Source organism: Hibiscus syriacus, unplaced genomic scaffold (assembly GCF_006381635.1).
Source record: "Hibiscus syriacus cultivar Baekdansim isolate YM2019G1 unplaced genomic scaffold, ASM638163v2 tig00110415_pilon, whole genome shotgun sequence".
In the NCBI taxonomy this organism is placed as follows: domain Eukaryota; kingdom Viridiplantae; phylum Streptophyta; class Magnoliopsida; order Malvales; family Malvaceae; genus Hibiscus; species Hibiscus syriacus.
The window spans coordinates 457,678-481,370 of NW_024062729.1; the positions used below are offsets into that span (position 1 = coordinate 457,678).

General features: G+C 32.9%; 1 protein-coding gene and 1 pseudogene across 1 annotated transcript; one reads left to right on the forward strand and one right to left on the reverse strand.

The window, feature by feature from the left end:
* Window positions 1-3,676: 3,676 nt before the first annotated feature.
* On the forward strand, window positions 3,677-9,658 carry LOC120124275 (annotated as a pseudogene).
* A 10,187-nt stretch (window positions 9,659-19,845) lies between these two features.
* Window positions 19,846-20,574, reverse strand: LOC120124277. Its single transcript, XM_039142975.1, has 2 exons — window positions 20,342-20,574; window positions 19,846-20,252 (listed from the first exon to the last, which is right to left on the reverse strand). The coding sequence occupies exons 1-2, from the start codon at window positions 20,530-20,532 to the stop codon at window positions 20,111-20,113; spliced, it is 333 nt and encodes a 110-aa protein (XP_038998906.1). The 5' UTR covers window positions 20,533-20,574; the 3' UTR covers window positions 19,846-20,110.
* Between the last annotated feature and the right edge of the window lie 3,119 nt (window positions 20,575-23,693).

A 23,693-nucleotide genomic window follows, 5' to 3' on the forward strand; every position in this document is an offset into this window, starting at 1 on the left:
AATTTGGGTAATTGACTAATTACGTATGCAAGTGTATGTGTGTTATAAATGACTAAGAAAAAACACATATATTATCTTATAATCATCCTAAATTATATAAAAAAAATATAAATAAAATACACTCCATATCTATAAACCCACACATCAATTTTTTTTATATATATTACTTTACAAATTAATAAAAGGGTAAATTACACGTTTAATACCTAAATTATCAGTTTGGATCCATTTTAGTACCTAAACTTTTAATTTTTTTCAAAATCATACCTAACGTTTAATTTTTATTTTGTTTTAGTATCTCTCCGTTAAATGCTTAACGAGTGATATGCACGTGACACCTTTTTACGGGTAAAATACATCATTCATCACCCAATTATATTCTCACTTATATTTTGGTCACTAAAGTTTATTTTTAAATTTAATTACTTAATTTTCAAATTTATTTTTTATATATTAATAAAATAATAAAAATAAATGCCATATCACAAAAATTATTAATAAATAAATTAGAGTGATTAAAATAGGAGCAATTTGAAAATTGAATAGTTAAATTGAATTTTTTAAATTTTAATACCAAAATAGGATTAAGAAGATAATTGAGTGATGAATGATGTAATTTACCGATAAAAATGCAATGTCATTTTTAGGTACTAAAATGAGGTATGTTTTGAAAAAACTAAAAGTGTAAGTACTAAAACGAATTAAAACTGATAGTTAGGTACTGAACGCATAATTCATCCTTAATAAAGACTTACATCAATTTTATTTTTAAAATATATAAACTCAAGGACTCAGAATATAATTTTACCCAAAGCCGGCGAAACGAGATGATGACAAACGAAAATCGAAAGGCCTCTATGTCGGGTTAGGCTTCAAACCCACGTTTTTGAAACACCAAAGGCCTTGGAAGCCGCCAACCGAGTCAATAAACCCACGCCCGACGACCACCACGCGTTCGTCAAAATGCCAATACCGATTTCCACTTTCCTGGAAATTGCCTGCTCCCCCAATATAAATGCCATCAAACCCCCTCAAAATTTCATCATCATCTCTCCCGTAAGCACTCCCGGAGTATATTCAACCGTTAATCCGGTGGGAAAATAAATGCCCAGAAAAAAAACGCTTTTGTTTCCGTATCCTTTTGAGAAAACTCCGTTTGGTTTAAATTCCTTTGTTTGTTTATTCGAAGATGAGTTCAATGAAGTTTCACGTTGTTCCGGCGGCCATTGGGTTGGTGTTATTAGCGCTTGTGCAGCTGAGTTACGAGCAAGCCATGGGCTCTCCCCCGGCACCTGCTCCGTCCAGCGATGGTGCCGCGATTGATCAGGGGATTGCTTACTTTCTCCTTTTACTTGCCCTGGCAGTTACATACCTGGTCCATTGATTTTGTCATGTATTTTCTTTCTCTCCATGGATTCGGCCTGGGAAATTGCAGCACTCTTGTACGTTGTTCCCGTGTATTGTAAATAGCGTCCTATACAGCAATACTCCATTACTTTACAGAGTAACATCAATTACCAAAATGTTATATTTATGTGTTCTGATCAAAGTGATGGGCCGAAATTATGGATCTTACAAGGCCCATAAGCAGTAATATCAATTAGTTTTGGTGAACCCGAGATTGTATGCGCAATCTAATGTTAATTATAAGGATAGATTATAAATTGGCTTAAAGTATAAATAAATAATTAAATTATCATTTTTTTATATAAACTCTATTTTTTGTTCAAGTCCTTAAACTATTATATTTAATTATTTTAAATCATAATAATTTTTAATTAAAAAATTGTTTATTGACTATTAAGAGAATGACACGTCAAATAAAATTAGAAACTTGTTTTGACAAAAAAGTATTTTAAAGGCTTAAAAAATAGACATAGTTTAGGAACTTATTTTGACCAAAAAAATTGTTAAGTCACATAAAGTAATTACATATAATAATTTAAAAACATATTTTTTACTAAAAAAATAATTTAAATACTAAAAAAATATAATTTACGTTTTTTCTTTTTTTTAGTTCAAGCCTTATTTATGGATTCCATTGCTTTAATTTTTCTTTTTAACTCTTATTTTGTTGAATTTTAAAATCACTTTAAAACTTACAAGTTTCAACTTAATTTTTAAAATTCATAAAATCTTAAACCATTATGATATATGATATCTATCACCTAATCAACTTAAAATCAAGAAACTTCAGTGGTTAAAAGATTATTATTTCTTGATATCCCGTATTCGAATACAAGCTTATATAAAAATATGAAAATTCATTTTCAAATGGTTGAGATACTTTTAACATATACTTTTAAAAATAAAAAATAATCTAAGTGATAAATTATTTTAACAAAAAATAACTCTTTCTCTTTACTATTAATACATAAAATAATTTATCCAATTTTTCAATGAAATTCCAATTTTCACTTGTAAATATGATAAATTTTATTATGAAATGATGATTTTATTAATAGAAGTTAAGGCAAAGTATAAATAGTCCCAATACTTTTAGAGCATTTGTATTTTGGTCATTTAACTTTTGAAACTTGCAATACAATCGTCGAAGTTTTAGTTCGATTTTAGTATTGTTGCATCCAATTAATTTTTATCGATGTGACACTAACTCGCGATAAGTCTCCCATTCTTCTTCTTCTTCTTCTTCGGCTGTTGGGATCAAATAGCAACATCATATCTAACCTATAGTTTGCAAACTTCAAATAATTCAGATTCATAAAAGATTTTGATTGATAAAAAGAAAGAAAAAATCAAGTTCCACCGAAAGAAAAGATTCATCTTTTACCCTTCTTCTCCTGTAAATGCTTCAATCTCTCTTTCTCCTTCATTCTCCTTCCACTCCCCTCCATAACCCACCATCTTCTTCCCCAATTTCCCTTCTTCAAAAAACCCAGTTTCCCCCCAGTTGCAGTGTCCATTTTCGGCCATTGTTAGCGGCTCGAGAACCCTTAATCACCACCAAATCAAAAGCTGAAGAAGAAGGAAATGATCCTATTGAGTTGCCACCATCTTATTCATCTTTCTCTTCTTCTTTTTCGCTCCAAACGGCCACCACCGTTTTGCTCTCCGGTGCCATCGTTGCCTTCATGTTACGATCCATTAGACGACGTGCTAAGCGTGCTAAAGAGCTTGTGAGTACCCCTTCTAGTCTTTTATATGAAATAATAATAAAATCATGGGTGATGGGGATGGTTCTACCAAGTTATGGATAGAAGAAGAAGAACGAGAGTTAACGGCAGTTGAGTGTCATCTTAAAAAACTAACCGGAGATAACAAGAGGGACTTTATTGAAAACGAATTAAAATTTTGATGATGGTATTGTAATTTTCAAAAATTGGGAGACCAAAATGCAAGCACCCTAAAAGTTAATATACTATTTATATACTTTACCCTAAAAGTTAAAATGAAAAAAATAATAAACATATTATCATAAATAATAAGGTAAATGATATTTTAGTCATCCCAAAACACCTTTAACAAATTAGTGCACTAGTTCATGATAACCAAATAGGAATCGATTAGGTCCTTCCACGTAATTCCCTAATGGCATCCTACGTAGGTAAGTCCTCGTCCATGTCTCCTTGCCCTTTGCCTCCTTTCTGCCTTCGACTAACTCACCGTCATTCCTCGCTTTCCATTTATTTATTTATATTTGGCCTTTTTCTTCTTTGCTTTCCCATCGAATGAATCTTTATCCGATTGAACTCTTCGACATTTTTGTTTGTTAATGCACCAAAACTTTTATTTAAAGCACGTGATTGCTTTGCCTCATTTCAGTTTCATCTTCTACGTTTCTTCTTATAAAAAGGTATATATCACATATCCCTCCCTGTTATCTGTTTTTCTGTTGGCTTTATTGAAACGGCGACAACAAAAAAAGAGAGGGAAAAAAAGACACAGTGAAAGAAGCGAATCAGTCTGTGTATGTTTTGATGTGTTTGTTTCTTTAGTGCCTTCTTTTTGGCAATCGGATTGTTGGTATTGCTTTTTATGTTGTCTTCTAAAAAGAAAAAGGTGAATTTTTATGGTGATGGGGGTCGGATTTTTGGACGATCGTTTGATTTTTGAGTGCCCAGATTGATACTTTTGGTATGATCAGGATGTTGTTTAGAGCCGATGCTGAAATTTGTTCAAGTTTTGAACTTGTTTTCAAGAGATGAACCTGATTTATAAACTATTTATTAAGAAATAGAACACATTGGTGTTTGGTTTATTGATGATTTATTGTGTTTTTGTTTGGAACTGATTTGGATTCAGTTTTGAGTAATTGAGTTATTTTTTTCTCCCTAGTAGATGATCAATGTGAATTTTAGTTCTTATTATGATGATCATCGGAGTGTGGGTTTCGCTGCTTCGATGAATCTTATATAGATGTGCATTCATACTTTGATGATGGTTTAGACATGGTTTTTGAATTTGTAAGCATACAATTTAACCATGGTTGCTTAGAACTTGAGGCTTGATGTATGATTGTTGAAGTATACTTTTTTAGGATGCTATGAAATTGAAATGGATTATGAATTTTACTAGTATATGTTATTAATTCCCATTTTGGTGGGGTTGTTGTTTCTTATTTGTTAATGTTAAACAGTATGATTATCCATTAAAATGAATGTTACTTCTTTTTGTGGATATGATGTATTATGGTGGAGGATTTGGAGATTTTAGTCGAAGGATGACTTGATGGTTTAGTAAAATATCATGAATAGTGATTTAATCGGAGGTGGGTTCTTTTCGTTCTTTCTTTTTTTGCATGGGGAAAGAATGCCAGATTTGAGAGGTGGAACCCGACGATCAAAGAGGATCAATGATAACCAGGAGAACCCTGCTGCCATAGCTCCAACTGCTCGACGTGGCACTGGTAATAACCTTTTTCAATTTTTTCTTAAAATCCTTTATATTTTGAATAAATCCAATTTACCTGTTGTTTCCTTGTATAATATGAATCATTGTTTAGCTACTAGAGGTAGAGGTAGAGGGCGCAGAGCAATGAATCAGGATGACAATGCCAAGCTTGTTGGCCCTGGTGCCTGTGGCAGGGGTGGCACAGGAATAAACTTGCCATCGAGGCCCGTAGTTGAGAAGACCACAGAAAGATTGGTTGCTGTTGAGGAGGAAGGAAGCACTAGTCCACTTCCTGAAAAGGTATGATTGTTCTCTGTTATTAATCTGAATTCTGAGCCCACTAATTTGCTTTTGCTGTAATGAATGATATGGATGAGAGTCTCAAGTTAGGGGACGGGGATGTCAAACTGTTTGAAGTAAATGACCAGACTGGTCTAAGCAACCGCTTCAAGTATTCCAACCAACCTCCCCTAATAAAGAAAAATATGAGGCATATATGACTTTCTTTCTGGTTATGCCTGATGTGATAAGTATTTATGGTCAAATCTAACCGTTTCACTTATATTTTTTCATCTTCAAATTTCATGTGCCAAACATTTTAATGTGATTCATACTAATATTCTATCTGCTTCTCCTTTTGCAGGTACAGCTTGGAAACTCTCCTGTGTACAAGTTAGATAGAAAGCTGGGTAAAGGGGGTTTTGGACAGGTTTATGTTGGAAGAAGGATCTCTGGTGGCATAGGGTGCACCGGGGCAGATGCCTTTGAGGTTCTCTTTCACTTGAAACTCCTCTGAACCTATACAAAAGTCACATAAAGTTGATTCTGTTGCTAATATCAATATCTTGCTTCATTTTGCAGGTTGCTTTGAAACTTGAGCATCGAAATGGTAAGGGATGCAGTTCTGGTCCTCCTTATGAGTGGCAAGTGTACAGGTATGCCAAATTTGATTCTTGCCGTCATTTGAACTTCCAAATTTTTATGAGCTAATTTGTTTTTCTGTCTCAAATATCATTCAGCGATCTTAATGGTTGTTATGGACTTCCTTTGGTTCACTACAAAGGTCAACTGGGAGGCTACTACATCCTAGTCAGTTTCTTTAGTAAAGAATTTCAAATCCACTGATGTATTTTGGAAAACGAAAAAACTTGAAGGTCCTTACTAAGTTTCTCTGAATTTTGTGAATCTAGATCATGGACATGCTAGGTCCAAGCTTATGGGATGTTTGGAACTCAAACAACCAGATGTAAGAAATTATTCTTCTCTCTTTCTCCCATTTGGGATTATCCTCGGTTTTCTTAGAATTCTATGTTTTGAATTTTTTAACTAAAACCGTGTTGCTGTTATATGTTGTTTTGGTTTTTGGTATAGGCTGACAGAAGAGATGGTCGCTTGTATAGCAGTGGAGGCAATATCAATACTTGAGCAACTTCATCAGAAAGGGTACTTTAAAATTGCTGCATTCCATAGTTTCCCTCACTTCTTTTACTCTCTGTTGTATTTTGTTCACATTTCTTTTCTCTGCTTCAGCTTCGTACATGGAGATATTAAGCCTGAGAACTTTTTGCTTGGTCAACCTGGGACCGTAAATGAGAAGAAGTTGTATCTAATTGATCTCGGTTTGGGTATAGCTGCTTTCCCTTTACGTATTAGAGATGCTTTGCTATTTTATTTTATTTTATTTTGGAATGGGCTAAAATTTTTGGTTCTTTTCAGCTTCAAGATGGAAGGAAGCAGTTTCTGGACGCCATGTTGATTATGACCAAAGACCTGATGTGTTTAGGTAATGGGCTCCAAGTGCTGAGGATGCGTATGATATGTTATGAACATGAACATCTGCCTGAAAATCTATTTATTTATAATTTCTAAAGTGATATGTTGTCTAGTTGCTTTTTCTTACTTCAGAGTTCATACTGAAGAAGAAAAGATTTTGAACATTTAGTTTTCCATGTTAAAACATTTATTATTTTGTTCATTTTAGGGGAACTGTACGTTATGCGAGTGTGCACGCTCATTTAGGTAGGACTGGGAGTCGAAGGGATGATCTTGAGTCATTGGCTTACACATTAATATTTCTACTTAGAGGAAAACTTCCCTGGCAAGGTTACATTGTAAGTTTATCCAACTCTTTCACTTTGTATTTCCGATGAGAATAGCCGTCTCCTGTCATTAATGTGTTGTGCTTTGTTTTGCCATGGGACTACAGGGCGAGAACAAAGGATTTCTTGTTTGTAAGAAAAAGATGGCAACTTCTTCCGAGATGCTTTGTTACCTGTGCCCTCCACCTTTTCAACAGTTTCTTGAGATTGCGACAAATATGAAATTCGATGAAGAGCCAAATTACTCAAAGCTCATTTCCCTTTTCATAATAGCATTGATTTCAATTCAACAATGCGCCCTATCCTAATTGATGGTGCTATTAAGGTTGTTTCCCGGGATTTTAACTTGTTCCAATACTTTATCTTAATCAAAAAAGTTCATTTTTTTTAAAGAACTTGATGATAATTTTTAATGCATCAGGTGGGTCAAAAAAGGGGAAGATTAGTTGCTGAGTTGGAAGATAGTGAGCCACTTAAGAAGAAACTCCGACTAGGAGCTCCTGCTTGTCAGTGGATCTCGGTCTATAATTCCAGACCTTCAATGAAGCAAAGGTGAAAATGTGCTTCAAAGTATATAGCTCCTGCCATTTTTGGTTTTAGATTCTTCCTCCTTTGTTATAAAAATTCATAATGCTCTCTGCAGGTATCACTACAATGTTACGGATTCAAGACTCTACCAACATGTGGAGAAGGGGAAGGAAGATGGCTTGTATATTAGCTGTGTAGCTTCATCATCGAATCTGTGGGCCATTGTTATGGATGTGGGGACAGGTTTCACATCTCAGGTTTATGAGTTATCGCCAATCTTTTGCATAAGGTAAAAATTACTGAGTCTTTGTTGTCAGCTTTTCGGTTTCATGTAATCAGATAAGTCATAGGAAGTTTATTCCTTACTGATTATATTGCTCAGGAGTGGATAATGGAACAGTGGGACAAGAATTACTACATCACTTCAGTTGCTGGTGCTAGTAACGGCGGTGCACTCGTTGTCATGTCAAAGGGTAAAATCATGTTTGCCTTAGTTTTTTTTTTACCGATTACTATGTTGACCATATAAATTATCCAAAAGGATGAACTTTATTTTGGCGGTTGACATTAATGCTGATATTGCTTTTTCCTTATTTCTTCTAAAGGTACACCCTACACACAACAGTCCTACAAAGTTTGTGATGTATTTCCTTTCAAATGGATTAATAAGAAATGGAAAGAAGGCTTTTCTGTGACCTCAATGACCACTGCAGGCAACAAATGGGGCGTTGTTATGTCCCGTAATGCGGGCTATCCTAGACAGGTCCGATTCCAGCCTAATAATACATTTGATTATATGATGCTGTAGCAATCATCTATAATCATTTTTGTATTTTTTAACTAGGTTGTTGAACTCGATTTCCTTTATCCAAGTGAGGGGATTCATAGAAGATGGGAAAAAGGATATCGTATTACCTCAGCTGCTGGTACAGAGGACCAAGCCGCATTCATACTTAGCGCACCCAAGAGAAAATCACAAGACGTGATGCAAGAAACTTTGCGTACATCAGCTTTTCCCAGTACTCATGTAAAGGTAATATAATTTTGCAGGATTTTTCCTCCTAAGGGTGTATAACATCATATATAGTTCTATCACTATCTTTAATGATTGAAGTGGGCTCAGTGATCCGTGTTATATCATCTGCCACGCTCGAAACTTGAAAACTTGTACTTATAATGTCATTGTCATGCAACCTGCTAATGTCAGTAGCAATATCATTTATCAAATACTGTCCCTGTAAGCTCTAGCTTAGAAATGAACCAGAATAGTTCAATTTACACGAGGTTGTATATTCTTCATGGATTTACCTTTCGAATAAAGAGAATTGTGGTTGAAGAATCTGTCTTTCGAATAAATATTTCATTTATCCCATAGCAGCCTATGATTCTTGATATTATCTGTTTTTCAGGATAAATGGCTGAAGAATCTGTATATTTCATCCATTTGCTATGGAAGGACAGTTTCGTGAAGTTTGGTATTTCGAAGAAGAAACTACAGATACAAGTTGAAGGCAGGTAAACTATTCGTATTCCATTTCATTGTGCCTTACCTCCTGTGCTAATATTTCGCGCTAGTCGTCTGTGTTTTGATGCACGTGGATCGGTTTTACGTGTGTTGACTTTGTAACCCGCATCAGTATTTTGTTACGAGAAGCTTATCTTAAGTTTACACGTTTTCCGTACTCGGAGTTTTAATCGGTGTCGTCGTTTGAGTAGATACTTGCACGTCGCTTGCGATTCTAGAGTCCATACTGAAACGAGATGTGAGTTGCCGAGACGATGCTCTCTTTTGCATGGGGGTCATCCATCGCCTCGTAGCTTTGAACCGGGCAGAGTAAGTAATGATATTTTCTGGAGACAATGCAAGGCTTTTGAAACCCATCCTAATTTGTAAGTGCCCCAAAAGCACGGCGAGGAATGTAAAGAATCGTACTTGGAGACGGTAACCAAAAGAAATGATGGTTGTGATGTGTATAACCAATACAAGTTTTAAGGTGAGGAAGGACTTGTACTTTTTGTCCCACCACACTCCAATTCATTAACTATTCTCGCCTTCTCAATGCCACCCATATTCTTTATATACATCACCATCCGCCCTACTTTATTTGTTTCATTCCTAGTTACTACTGTAATTAAGTTTTAATTTTAATGATATATTATGTGGTGGGTAGAGGTATGCATTCGGTTGGTTTCATTTTCCAAAAATAGTATTAGATTGGGGGATTTTTACTAGAAAAAATTAGATAGGGAGAAATCTCTAAATCCGGATCAGATCAAGGTGATGGGTGAAATGTATAAAGTCTGGGTAGAGCTACCTGGCTCGACCCGAATTATGCCCATCCCTATGTTTTATAGGCTGTTAATGGTGGTGGAAGTGGGTAATTAGAAATCCGTGGGGACTGTGACAAGTTCTTAACTACCTTTAGAAATCAAGGAATGATCTTCTCCATTAAAAAAAAAAATAGATGAACTTGAAGTACAAGTTACTGGAGAGAGTACTAATCACTTGGAAGAAATCTCCAAATCCCAAAATAATTATTTGTATTTTATTTGCACTTCTTTTCCAGAAATCATCCAATTCGAATCACTCGGATTCTTAAGATTTTTCGGATAAGATCTGAAAGTCTTTAGCGCAAGGCAACGATACCGAAGGAAAGGTCGAGTAAAAAGCAGTGGAAAATCACAACCATTACAATTTATTCGTTCATTGGCATGAAGTATTTACAATCAAAACTAGATAGCAAACGCGATGATGACGCTGATGATGGTCGGGATCACCACCATCGTCATCATACCACGACGCAATCAAACGGTCGGGGCCTCATCTGGATCTTCGAAATTGGGATCCTTGACATCGACAACCTGTACGACGTCCCCGATCTCAGCCGCGAAAAGGCCATCTCCGGCCCAGGTGAACTTGCCACCATGGCCTCCTTTCTTTGGCGATCCGCTCATCCCCGTTCCCGATTTCTTGTCCTTCCTCACTTCCGATGACTTCCCGTTGCCTTTGCTACCCTTCCCGCTCTGCTTCATTATTTCTCACTTGTTTTCCAGTTACGATATCTCGGCGTGTATGGGTGGTTACGGGTGTTTATATAGAGGGAGGGAGAAAGGCACGGCCAAGTGGGACTGTGTGACACTGTGGGCGAGGATGCAAGTGTAATTCTCTAATTGAAGGATAGGTGAATGGATAAGATCGTAATATATTATATTCAATCATTTAAGAAAATGCCCATCAATTTCTTTGTCTACTGACACTTGATTTATTGGCGTTATTAAATAAAAAATTTCATTTCTTATTTTATTGAAACAACCTCAAAAATTATTAATTTGAAGAATACCCTCAAATTGACGTGTAGAATTATCTCGTGTCCTATGAAATGCGAATAAGAGGCCTTGCATCTTATAAAGCGCGAGATTTATCCAACGTGAAAACACTTTTTAAAAAATAAATTTAATATTTAGAAAAAAGATCTCGAGTTATGTCAAATGCAAAAATATTAAATTATAATATTATGTCTCTAATGTTACAAATTACAATTTTTTAGATTAACTAACCAAAAATATTAAATTCTGAAAAATCACGTTGAAAATAGTTTGAAAGCTTGTTTTGTGCAAAAATAAAAAAAATTGCTTGATAGTCATGTCCAAATTTTCGGGTAGTTAATCTAAAATTTTTCATAGTTTATAAGATTATAAGTGTAGTATTGATACTAATATTTTAGATGATGTTAATATCGACACACACAAGACATTGTAAGTGAGGTAAAAATCGCGTTCAAAATGGTTCCAAGACTTGATTTTGTGAATGAAGAATAAGCTAAAATGAATTGATAGACATGGCTAGTATCGGTACATACGAGACATTTTAATTGGTATAACAATCACGTTAAAAATAATTCGAAACAAAAATAAATTGAAAACTAACAAATATATTTTGTTAATTACAAAAGTAGTACAATGAAAAAACTAAAGAAATTGATGAACGATGATGTCATCAAAAGATGATGCCTTTTTAGAAACGATAAGTTTCCTGAGACGTCGGGTTTGATGGAACGAGAAGTTTCTCGAGAATCCCTCCATACAAAATGCAAGGCAAAAAGATGCAGAAGACGAGTGAAGGTGTGCCATCTGTCAGATCCACGTCACAAGCGATAAGTAGAAAATGCCACCAGAAAATGATGTCTTCTTAGAAACGATAAGTTTCCCTAAAAGGTTAGGTTACTCATGTTGATTCGATTTTACAATATACCGTATGAAAGGTAGTTTAAAGTACAAGCTGCAGAAGATGCCACCCGAAGAGGATGTCTTTTATAAATATTGTTGGTTTAATAAAAAATGTGGTTTTGATGAAATAAGAATTTTCTCAAGAAGGTCATGGTTTTTATAAAAGAATCCTCTTTGGATGGCATAACTATAACACCAATATTGATATAAGAATCTCTAATTTTGTGTCAAGTCGTGACACCAGAAGATAAACCCCTTATAAAGAGAGATCATGTGTTAAGATTTACAATACTACCAGAAGGAGATGCTATTTATAGGTATCACTCTCGTGCTGTAAAAACGCGAGTTTAACAGAGATTCCTGACGTGGTAGGAAACTCACGCTCTGTAAAACGCAAGTTCCTCATAGATTCTTGATTTGGCAGAGATTCCTGACGCGACACACCATTTGACTTGACATGATAAGTTTCGCATTCTAAAAGGCCCGAGATTTGGATAAAATATGTGTTGAGTCAATATAAAGGGTAAAATAGCCAAGAGGGGGTGAATTTGCAATTTCAAAATTGGTGGAAGCTTAAAAAAATTTAAACAAATGAACACAAGAATTTAGAGTGGTTCGACTTTATCAACCAAAGTTTATATCCACTACCTTAGCTATCTACACTAAGGATTTCCACAAATTCACTATTTTGTATATACCTTTGAGGACAAGGTGTAACCTTACAACTCCCTCAAGAATTATACCCCAAATTCTTGAGACACTCTCTCAAAGAGAAAATTACAAATTACAAACTTATAAAAAACCTCACAAGGAATGTGTTTGTATGATTCAAGAACAAGTAAGAACACTTGAGAAATGAATACAAATAAGTACAAGAAGTGTTCTTTGAAAGCAAAAAGAATATTAAAGAATGTTGACTTAATTTGACTAAATATGTTGTTTATGTCTTTCTCTTTTGTCTTCACAAATGGCTTGGGATCTTGTTTATATACTTCCTCAATCCGTGTCTACCGTTTGAGTTGTTGTGGGAGTGAATAGAGTCATTGGGGGGGCAGTTTCCCGCATTAAATGTTGCTCAGAAACTAGTAGTATCGATACTACATCTATCAGTATTGATACTTCCTACATTAAATACAAAAATTCGATCGTTGGGAAACATCGATATCGATACTGTCACAAGGGTATCAGTACTATTATATCCAGTAGTATCAATATTGTACATAGTATCAGTACAATTTCAGTATACTGGAATTTACGGACTCAAAACAAAAGGAGTAGTATCGGTACCATAACTAAGAGTATCGGTACTACTACACTAAGTAGTATCGATACCATTTTAACATTCTATTTTTGACATCATCGGTATTGTTATAGTAGTATATGTACTACTATGCTTAAAAATCATTTTTGACTCGATAAAAGTTTGAAACCCTTAGAAAAAATTGTTTCAAAAATATTTCCAGTATATGACTCAAATTTTCAGTAGAATGATGAGCAAAAATTGTTGTTTTAACTTTATAGAATAATTATATATATTCGAATGAATGAATCGAATATAATCTTAAAATTTGTGAAAATTAATTAATAATTTTGTTTGGTATATCAAAATATCAAAGTGTTTTCAACAATATATCTATAAAAACAAACGATAATATGTATGTTGCATGAATACCTTCGTAAAACAAATATTAATGACGAGATTTTCTACAACTGTATTCCATTCCGAAACTTATTTTTACACTTCATTCAATGTCAGTATTAAGAAAGATGAGTTATACGATTTGATTTCAACAGAGCTTAAAAATACAACACGACAGATGTCTTCGTTGCAAGCTAAAGTTCTCGTTGATAAGCCCGACCCTAAAGCACATTACATGTTGACCTTTATCAAATGCAAGCGACATAAGGAAGATGTTTAAGGCTTACACATTATATTTGATTCGACTAATTGTAACTTCATGTAATTATTTTTTTATTATTTATAAATCATATTTAAATAAATTATCATGTTGTTGAAGGATAATTTGATTGATATTTGAATATTTGATCTATCAAAGCTTAATTCATAATTTAAAAATTAGAACAATATATTCTAATACATTTTTTTAAAAGAATAAAATGGAATTCGATTAACTAAAAAATTACAATAAGGTTTTTCATACATTACATAACTTTTATTTCAAGAAAAAAACAACTAATGATGCCTATGTCCATCTGTACCGTACCATGGTGACGATGAGTACGATGAAGATTCTTATGAATCAATATATCTTTATCACATTAGCATCACCCTCATCACCATCACCATCATCATCACCACCGCCAACGTCATCGTCTGCTCCATCTACATGTTCAGTACCTCCACTGGCACTAGGACCAAGACCGGCGTAGAACATGCTCTGTGGCGGCGCCTGCTCAATACTGCCGGAGTCTGTTACCAATGGTGGAATAGATGCACACGAAGGTGACAAACAATATGGTTGAACTGGTTCATAAAGCAATGGTAAGGGACAACGACTGTCGGATAGGAATGAATTTCGACGTCGAAAAAACCTTTGTTGAAGGCGTCATATGCTAAAATGTTGACTGATTCAAGTGAGTGAATGTAGGTGGTGTCAGCGGTATCTAATGCTTTGTAGGTGCATGTATCGTTCCCGATGATGAGAATAAAACGTGTTTTCCATTACTCTGACATGATTCCCCTCTAGAACCACATTGTGTCGGTGGATGGTTTTGGGGAGTCATATAAATTTCTCGTGATCGCTCCTCCTCGGTCAGTATATATAGTTTCCCATTTTGTTTATACCACAACATGTAATCAATTGAAACACTGTAGTCAAAGATAAGTTTAGAAATGGGCCACATATGTAATCTCACAATCCATGCATCGCCCATTCCACATGATGCATATCCCAATTAACATACGTCTTTCGCTAGTGTTATGTGATGTAAGGCATCCAAGTCTGATGGTGCTAGAGGAATCAATTGGACACGGTTAAATTGTCGCAACACGCGATCAATATGATGCCACTCGACTATCTCATAGACTATCAATGAGACCATCGATATCCAAACATCCGAATTGAGACCTGTTTCAGTCAGAGTACATGATCTAATAAAATAATCATTGTACGTCATCCACACAAACTACAAAAATATTTTTAAAATAAGTTAGATAAACTCGAATAAAAATTGATATTTAATTTACAAAAAAATTAAAATCGATTATCGTATCGATCAACAATCTAAAATCATGCATAGTTCTTGGTAGGTATGTTAGTGTAGTCCATATTATTCATATAAAAAATAATTATTTGTAAAACCCAAAAAAATAAATAATTTAAATATATAAACGTAGTTTATTTTTAATTACCTCTGAAGTAGGGAAATTTAAATGGGGTCGGTTGTGTAGGAATCGGTTGTAAAAACAACATTCGAAACAAGTCCACGATTATAATAACATCAAACAACCTCCAATTACTTGTTTATTCGGATCCACAACTTTACATAACTCTTGGAACAAAAAAGGTCAACATTGTCAATCCTCAACTTTTATATTTAGAGTCCCGTAAAACGCGTAGATGATATAATCAAATTAGATGCACTTTGTTTTGAAATTTATTAGACATCAAGATCTCTTCCCCCAATAACTTGTAAAATATGAACACGAGCAAATCGATGCAAAATAAAATTTGTGCAAATAAATTAAAAATTTATCATAAAAATGGGTAAATTAAACCGTTCATCACTTTACTTTACTCTCTCTCCTATTTTGCTCATCGAACTTTCAATTTTTATAATTTACTCACTAAACTTTTCAAATTGAATCATTTTTACTCACTCCTCCGTTTTCTCTATAACAGTTTATTTTTATTTAATATAAAATAACTTAAAAAATAAAATAAAAATAGAATGAGATCGGATGCCACCACCAGCCACCGTTGTTGCCGTAAATAGTGGTCGTTTTGTCCCAAAATAAGATGGGTCACTTCGCCTCGACGTCGTGAGTTTGAATCCGACCTTTACTTTATCAAAAGTTTCTCCAAAGTCCTTGAATTTGAGATTGAAAGTGATGAAACCAAAATGTTTTACTCCAAATTCACGGGTTTTGGGACATTTTATGGCGAAACAACCACCATATCCGGACTTAGGGGGTCGAGACGAACCGACCCGTCTTATTTTTGGATCAAACGACCACCATATATGACGGTCGACGGTGGTCGGAATGAAAATGACGTGGTAGCTAACGAGAGAAAATAGAGAAGAGAAAGAAAAAGGATAAATTACACCATGAGTCATTAAACTTTAATATGTCTCATATTTTACTCACCAAAACAATGTCGTTTTAGAGTATATTTGAGTTTTCCAAAATATTGTTTTGATTCCTATTCCACTTATAACGTCGTTAAAAAATTAACGGCAGGGTAAGCAAAATGATTTAATATGTAAAGTTCAGTGAGCAAATTAGAAAAATTAAAAGTTCGGTGAGCAAAATAGAAGAGATAATGAAGTAGAGTGAGGAACTGTGTAATTTACCCTAAAAAATTACAAGAACATAAACTAAAATAAAATTTTAATATTATAAACAAAAAATTAAAATATATAAATATAGATTTAAAAAATTACCTCACTAATTACCGAAGCAGCATTGGCAGATAGCTCCGAATATTATCGTAAAAAATTTTAACCTGATATTTCCTCCCTCCATATCGTCATCTATCGGAGTAAGTCTGAGCAGTTGTTCACACAAGCCGACCCAATACCCATGGGCCATGCTGGTAATAGTCGTTCGTCAACAAGCAGCCTAAGACATAATACAACATCTTTGAGGGTAATAGTCGTCTCCCTATAAGGAAATAAACGTGTGTGTCTCCGGTCTCCACCATTCTAGCAATGCATTTAACAATGAAGGATGCAACTTCATACCACCAATTATAGTGCTTACGCAACCAAAACCAACTTCATGCAAATATGTAAGAATATCGACATGAGGCCTCTGAAAACGGGTGATATAACACGTCAACGAACGTTCATACCCCTTCAAATAAATAAATAAATAAATTATTTGAATAAATAATAAATAAATCACTAATTTATTCGAAATAAATGAACATAAATAAAAAAATTCAAAGTAAATAAATAAATAAAAATTACCTCCAGATTTGTCATCAATAATCGAATACATCCTTTCGACAAGCCTTAGTAATCTCACCATAATAATCTTAATTGAATATAATAGAGAAAATATGAGAGGTATAGAGATTTTTAGAAGAAGGGTGTGAGGAATTCGGTTTTGGAGAGTCTTTTATATCCGTCCTCGCACCCCCGAAGCAAAGTAAACGATATCTCGTGTTGTATACAACGCAAGGTTCAAGAATCTATTCAAATTTCAAATCTTTTGCGAATGCGATAATTTGTCAATATATCGGGAACCTTGTGTTATGCGTAACACGAGGTTATTAAAACTAGGGGTGTTCAAATCCGAGTGCCCTGGTCTTCGGGTAGTTGATTGGTCGGCCCGTGTCCCGACACAGATGTTGCAGATACCCGATAATTGGGTACCCAATTTTTTTATCATTTTCAAATTATTAATTAAAAACGTACTATATTATTAAACAAAATATTATATTAATTATTAAACATACAACCTACATGGGTGGTTTTTTTTTAATTTTATTAGTTTAATTTAATATATAAATTATTAATAATTATATATGTAATATTATTATATAAAAAATAAATGTAATCGGATACTCGGGTAACCGGGTTCCTAGAAAAATGTAATTTTGTGATCGGGCCCGACCCGACCCGAAAAATGTCGGGTCTGATATTTTTTTAGATAATTTCCCAGTTTTTTAGTTTAGGTCGTCGGTTAATGGGTCGGGTCAATCGGGTCTGGTATTTTTGAACACCTCTAATTAAAATCAATATTAAATAACATTCTCTTAAAAGTGTGTCAATGTAGGATGTATCTGTCGCCTTGTACAAAGCGAGATTATTCCTTGCATTTCTTAGACGTTAGTTAGTCTTACATGCAGTTTAGGGTTTTTTTCTAACAAATTAAGTATGGGGTATTTTTTCAAAAAAATAATAATTTTTGGGTTATTATTTTAATAATGTCAGTTTTATTTATGATATTTTTTTATAAATAAATGATAGGGTTAAAGTTCGAACTTTAGATAATGAGTAGGGGTGAACAAAACTATACTTAACTCGAAAAATCGAATTTTTCGACTCGACTTAACTTGAAATAATTTTTACTTGAATTAACTTTGAGTTGTAAATTTGAATAACTCGAAATTTTATTAATTAGTAGATTGATTTTCAAGTTTGACTTGAAGTTTGAGTCGAGTCCCTCGACTTTATATGGTATATGTAAATCACATACGGAAAAATAATATAATATATATATATATATAGATATATATATATATATTGTATATGATTATAAATACCATTTATATTAGAATCAAATAATATCATAATATTGAAAATATTTATAATTAAATTCATATAGAAACTCAAAATTTTGACTCAACTTGAATTTTACAAAACTTGACTCGGTTCGAAAAATTTTCAATTTAACTTCGAGTTACAAATAAGTCTCGTCAACTCAAATAACTAGAAATTTTTTATTCAATTCAACTTGATCGAATAGTCCCCTAAATTAATGAGCTAATTATTGATAGATTGTATTAGTCTTTAAATTAAAATTTATAGTCATTTTGATTAGGTAAATAAAAAATTAGTTTTAATAATTTATTTTATATCACGTTATCATTTCGAATAACATAAGACATTATATTTTTTCCTTCTATTTTCAAGGTTTCGCTTAGATTAATCCGAACCAATCCATGCCGTACACCTAGTTTTGATGGGTGAGTCTCCCAGCGGGAATTTTCTGCATACACAAGGACTCGAATTCGAGATTTACTTAAGTGATAATAAGTTGTTTATCACTTGAATCAATCGGTTGGTGACATATCATTTTAAATAACGTTTATATATTTTATTTTATAATTTTAAGAGATATGACACATACTTTAAGCATAGTTGATTAAATTTTCCTTTTTACTTGTGCACGAAGATGGAGGCTTTTTTTCTTGGCCCAATAGGGCAGTACAGATTTTTTTTTTTTTTTTGCAAAATAGGCCACATACACTTTTATTTGGGATATAGGGTATTTTCTACGGTGCATGAAACTCGTCTTCTCAGTAACGAGTTCTAAATTTACTGTAAAATTTATCGTATTCTCCAAAATAAAAATTCGGTTGCCTTAACGAGGTAGATAAAAAAACTGGAAACCATAAAAAAACCCTAAAGATGGAGGCTTGTTAATGACGGCCCAATTTTGTCACCAAGCATATTAGGCTTCGCGTTAACCCCAAGCAAAAATGGCAGTGGCATTGATTGCTTTTGATCTTGTCCGTGGAAGTGTTGGACCGGTCCAAGCCAGAATTTCGATTTATTTTATTGTTTAAAATTAATGATTTTTTTATTAATATTAAACAAAAATATTACTAACTTAATCTTAATTTCTAGACAAATTGATTCGAATTTAAAATATTATTTATAATGAATGGGTAATTAGGCTAGCCACTAATCGTTATATCAGTTGGCTCTCTCTCCAAGCCACACGACTGTAAAATCGCTTTAGAATAAAAACAATCCATAAACAAATATTACTATAAATTAATGCCTTAGACTGTGCATTAAACTCCAATACTTTATATCTAAAAACTCTACTTAGAGTTGTTGTTTGACTCTGAATGAAATCATTTAACGTTGAATATTGAATTATTTAATATTCAACGTGTTTATTTCGTATATAAATAATTCAGTACTGATTGATTCAGTAAAAATATTAAATGATTCAGAATCATTATCAAACAACATATCACATTCAGAGTTAATTCATACAGAGTCTCTAAATCATTCAACACTTAATCATTCTGAAGTAAACAAACAGACATGTACTTAGGTTTAAGCTCCTTTCAAACTTAAGTCGGTTGATAATGTTAAGATGACACCCACTTCCACACCATACATTATCCTGTTTCAAAGAAATTTCATTTTTGCAATCTTAAAGTTAAAACCCCTTATTAAGGGTTACAATTCATATAAGTAATCTTTATAAACCTTTGAATCCACAAAAATGGTGAGGTGATCAATGTTTCCTTCCATGAAAATGGAAAAAAACAGCTATACATTCAAAAACCCACCTTGCCTGCAGCATTTTAGAACCAACCTAATCATCCTAGGCATGAACAATATTACCTCAACCCTTCATTTTCGCTAATCACTACTAATTCTATTACCCAGAGAAGACATGAAACGGCCTCTGTTGGAACAAACCCTTCTTTGAAATGGCAGCCTTGGGGCTAAACGACTTGTTTCTTTGACCATCAAGTCCCCATCCGTAGCTCTTGCATGATTTCATCTTGCCTATTGTTCAACACTTTCTTTGGGAGATCATCTATGCTCATCACCCTGGCTAATGATGTGAATGACTGAGACTTCCCTTGGTAATGCTTTGAAAGCCCTCTCCTGCAGATTTGTGCAAAAATTTGATCAGAACCACGCTTCTCTCTTTAAGATTTTTATTGAAAAAGATGCATGCTGTTGGTGGTGCTTACCTGATAGGTAGTTGAGCCATGAGGTCTGATAATTCATAAAGAGGTCCATTGCATGATGATGCATCATCAACCAAGTCTGACGAAGAGGTTGAAGAATTGGAGTTCTCTGATGAGTTTTCACCATGTGACGATGAGTCATCATCTCCTTCCATGATCATCAAGTTTCTGCCCCAAGCTTCATTGATATCCATCTGATTCGTAGCAGGAAAAATAACAAAAGCAAGATCTGAGTTCTGAGAACCCTATATATATGTGTAATGCTATTGGTTTTGGAGATAATATGAGGTGGCATATAAGCATAGGATAAGGTTGAGCAGTTTAATTAATTATTTTATTAAATGAATTCGGTTCTTGTATTCCATTATTCCAAGATTTGTCATTATCATCTGTTTCTAATGGTGTAGATTTAATATTCCTTTTCACATTGAACTAGGACAATGGATAAGATCTAAATTTGAAGGCATCCATATCCTACTCAGTCTCTTTTTTTAAAATTAGGTTTGTATCTTTAGTAACTTTGCCACATAAGCCATTACAATATTTTTACATGTCCCAACCCCATCAGCAATCACATTGTAAAAGTACACAATATAATTAGTTTGATAAAAAAAATAATTTATAATTTATAATTTAGAGAAGGTTTTATACTAATTGTGGCGTGTTTAAGATTTTTTGTGCATCTCTTACTATCTATCATGTATTTTGTCATAAATATTAGGGATGAATATGATCAAAATTTAACCCTACTTATAGGATCGAATTTTTTAAAGATTACTCTGTAATAGACTCAATTATCATTTTCGTCACGTCGTGTTTTTGCATTAATTTAGCTCTTAAAGTTGTTAATTGCATCATTCTATATTATTTCATTAACTAAACCCCTAAATTATAAAACTTAAATTAAGGTTTAGAGTTTAGAGATAATAGGGTTATGATTTATGGTTATAATTTAGGATTTAAGTTAGGGTAGGATATAGGATGATGCAATTTCAAAAGTTAAATCGATGCGAAAATACGATAGGGTGAAAGTGATAAATTTAGTCCTACATGAGCAAAGCTACCTTTTGCCTTTTCAAATAAAAATTCATGTTTGATTAGTAATTTTTAGAGGATGAGGTTTAAGATGAAGATTTTTTTGACTCGGTCGGACTCAAGATAATAATGTGATTATCTATTATATATTTAGAGATAATTATAATAATAATTAATCTTTATATTTTTCAAAATCCATATTTTACATAATAAAATGAATAAATATATAAATTTGTGTCCGATCAAGTGTAATTTTATACCGGGCATAAAATGGCTAATAATCTTTTTGTAATGGCCAGATGGCGATTAGACGTCTGAAATGTCATAAATTTTATTTACAAATCAATATTTTAATTATTGTTTATATAAAAAATTAAATAATAAAAAGGTTACGAAAATTCTGAGACCAACATAATTGATTGAAATAATTTATTCTTATTCTAATTAAATCGGAAAACATCAAAATTCCAATCTATCCTTTTCTCAACAGCTGTCTTCAATTTAAGGAACACATGATTCCATTTGGTCGAGAAAGGCAAATGGAATTGGGTGTATTCTAAGAAAACGTGGATGCCAATTGCTCTCGAAGGTGGGTCTCATTAGAATTGATGGCATCACATATCAATTTCATTAAAATGTAAACACATTAAAAAAAAAATCAAAATATTTTTTTCTTTATTTTTCAAAGCTTCTTCCTATTAATCTTAACTGGATTGACCTCGATCGCACATCTGACTTTGGTAAGTGAGTCTCACATCGAAGATTTTCTGCATACACAATGATTTGAACGTGAGACATTGTTTAAGCGATATCAAGTTGCTACTACTTGAATCAAACTGTAAATTAATTAGAATCTTTAAAATGATAAATGAACTAAATTGTTTTTAGTGAAATGGATTCATTTAAAAATGGATTAATATATTTTTAGGTGTCTAAATTATATCTTAAATTGATATTTGAGTCTAAAGAATTGTTAGGTTTTTTTTAAAGGAATTGTTTGTTAAAAATAGGGCCTTGTGATTTCTTCGATACATTTTTAGATGCCTTAAAATATCTTAAATTATTTTTAATTTAATTTACTTCATTTAATATTAAAATTTAAATCTTTAGTTTTATTTAAGAGAATTAATCTTTATTTATTAGATTAATTATTTATTGCTTCCGATTGTCATTGAATCTCAAATGCCTATGCAAATGGGCCGTCTTGAAAGAATATTTAGTAAACAATTAATCTAATAAAATAAATAAATAAATTGAGGATCAAATGTTGGATTCTAGAGATGTGCAACACTGAGAAATAAATAATAAATAAATTGAGCCTTAATTAACATTCTCCTACTTGAATTCGGTTCCTTCTTTTCTGTTGGTATGCAAATGTCCTTCTTAATTTAAGGGTAAACTATGCCTTAATACCTAAAATATTAGTTTTGTTCTTTTTAATATTTAAACTTTTAATTTTTTAAAACCGTAAGTAATATTTAGTTTTTTGTTTAGTACATTACTGTTAAAAAAAACTTCGGGGTGATTTGCACGTGACACCTTTTTTATGAGTAAATTACATCATTTATCATCATATTTTAGTCACTAAAATTTTATATTTTTTATATTTTTTAATTTTTAAATTATTCTTAATTTAATTACTCTTAACTTTCAGATTTACTTTTTAATTTTAAACTATATATTAATAAATAATAAAAAAATATCATGTCAAAAAAATCATTAAAAAATAAATTAGAGTAATTAAAATAGGAGTAATTTGAAAGTCGAGTAGTTAAATTGATTTTTTAAAATTTAGTACCAAATTAGGAGTGGGGAGTAGTAAGTGAGAATAATGTAATTTACCCATAATAATGAGTAGTACGTTAAATTTTAATGGCAAGATACTAAAAACAAAATAAAAACTAAATGTTAGATAAGGTTTAAAAAATTAAAAGTTCAAATATTAAATCGGACTAAACACATAATAATTTTAATTTAATATCTAAATTTTGATTTTGTTTTCTATTTTAATTTAATTTTACTATGTTTGTTAAAATATGATGTTGAATATTTCAACAACGGATAAGTTATTATACGTGTTAAAAAGAGTATTCCGCATAAATGATAGCTTCGATGGGCATGTGGTAGGACTCTGTGAGACATGACACCAAACTCTGCTTAGGATGTCCTTGGGAGTGGTGCCTGTATCCGAAAAAATTGAGGGAGGGAAGACTACGGTGGTTTGGGCATGTCCTTATGCGACAATCGTCGGATGCAATCAGGAGGGTAGAGTCGATTACAGTCGACGGTGCCAGAAGGAGAGGACTACCAAGGCGGAAGT

Bases quoted from the DNA above. Each gene is read 5' to 3' on its own strand.
- LOC120124277 (XM_039142975.1), bottom strand. From the start codon at position 20,532: ATGGATATCAATGAAGCTTGGGGCAGAAACTTGATGATCATGGAAGGA. The intron at 20,253-20,341 runs GTAAGCACCACC...ACAAATCTGCAG, and splicing joins ATGGCTCAACTACCTATCAG to GAGAGGGCTTTCAAAGCATT.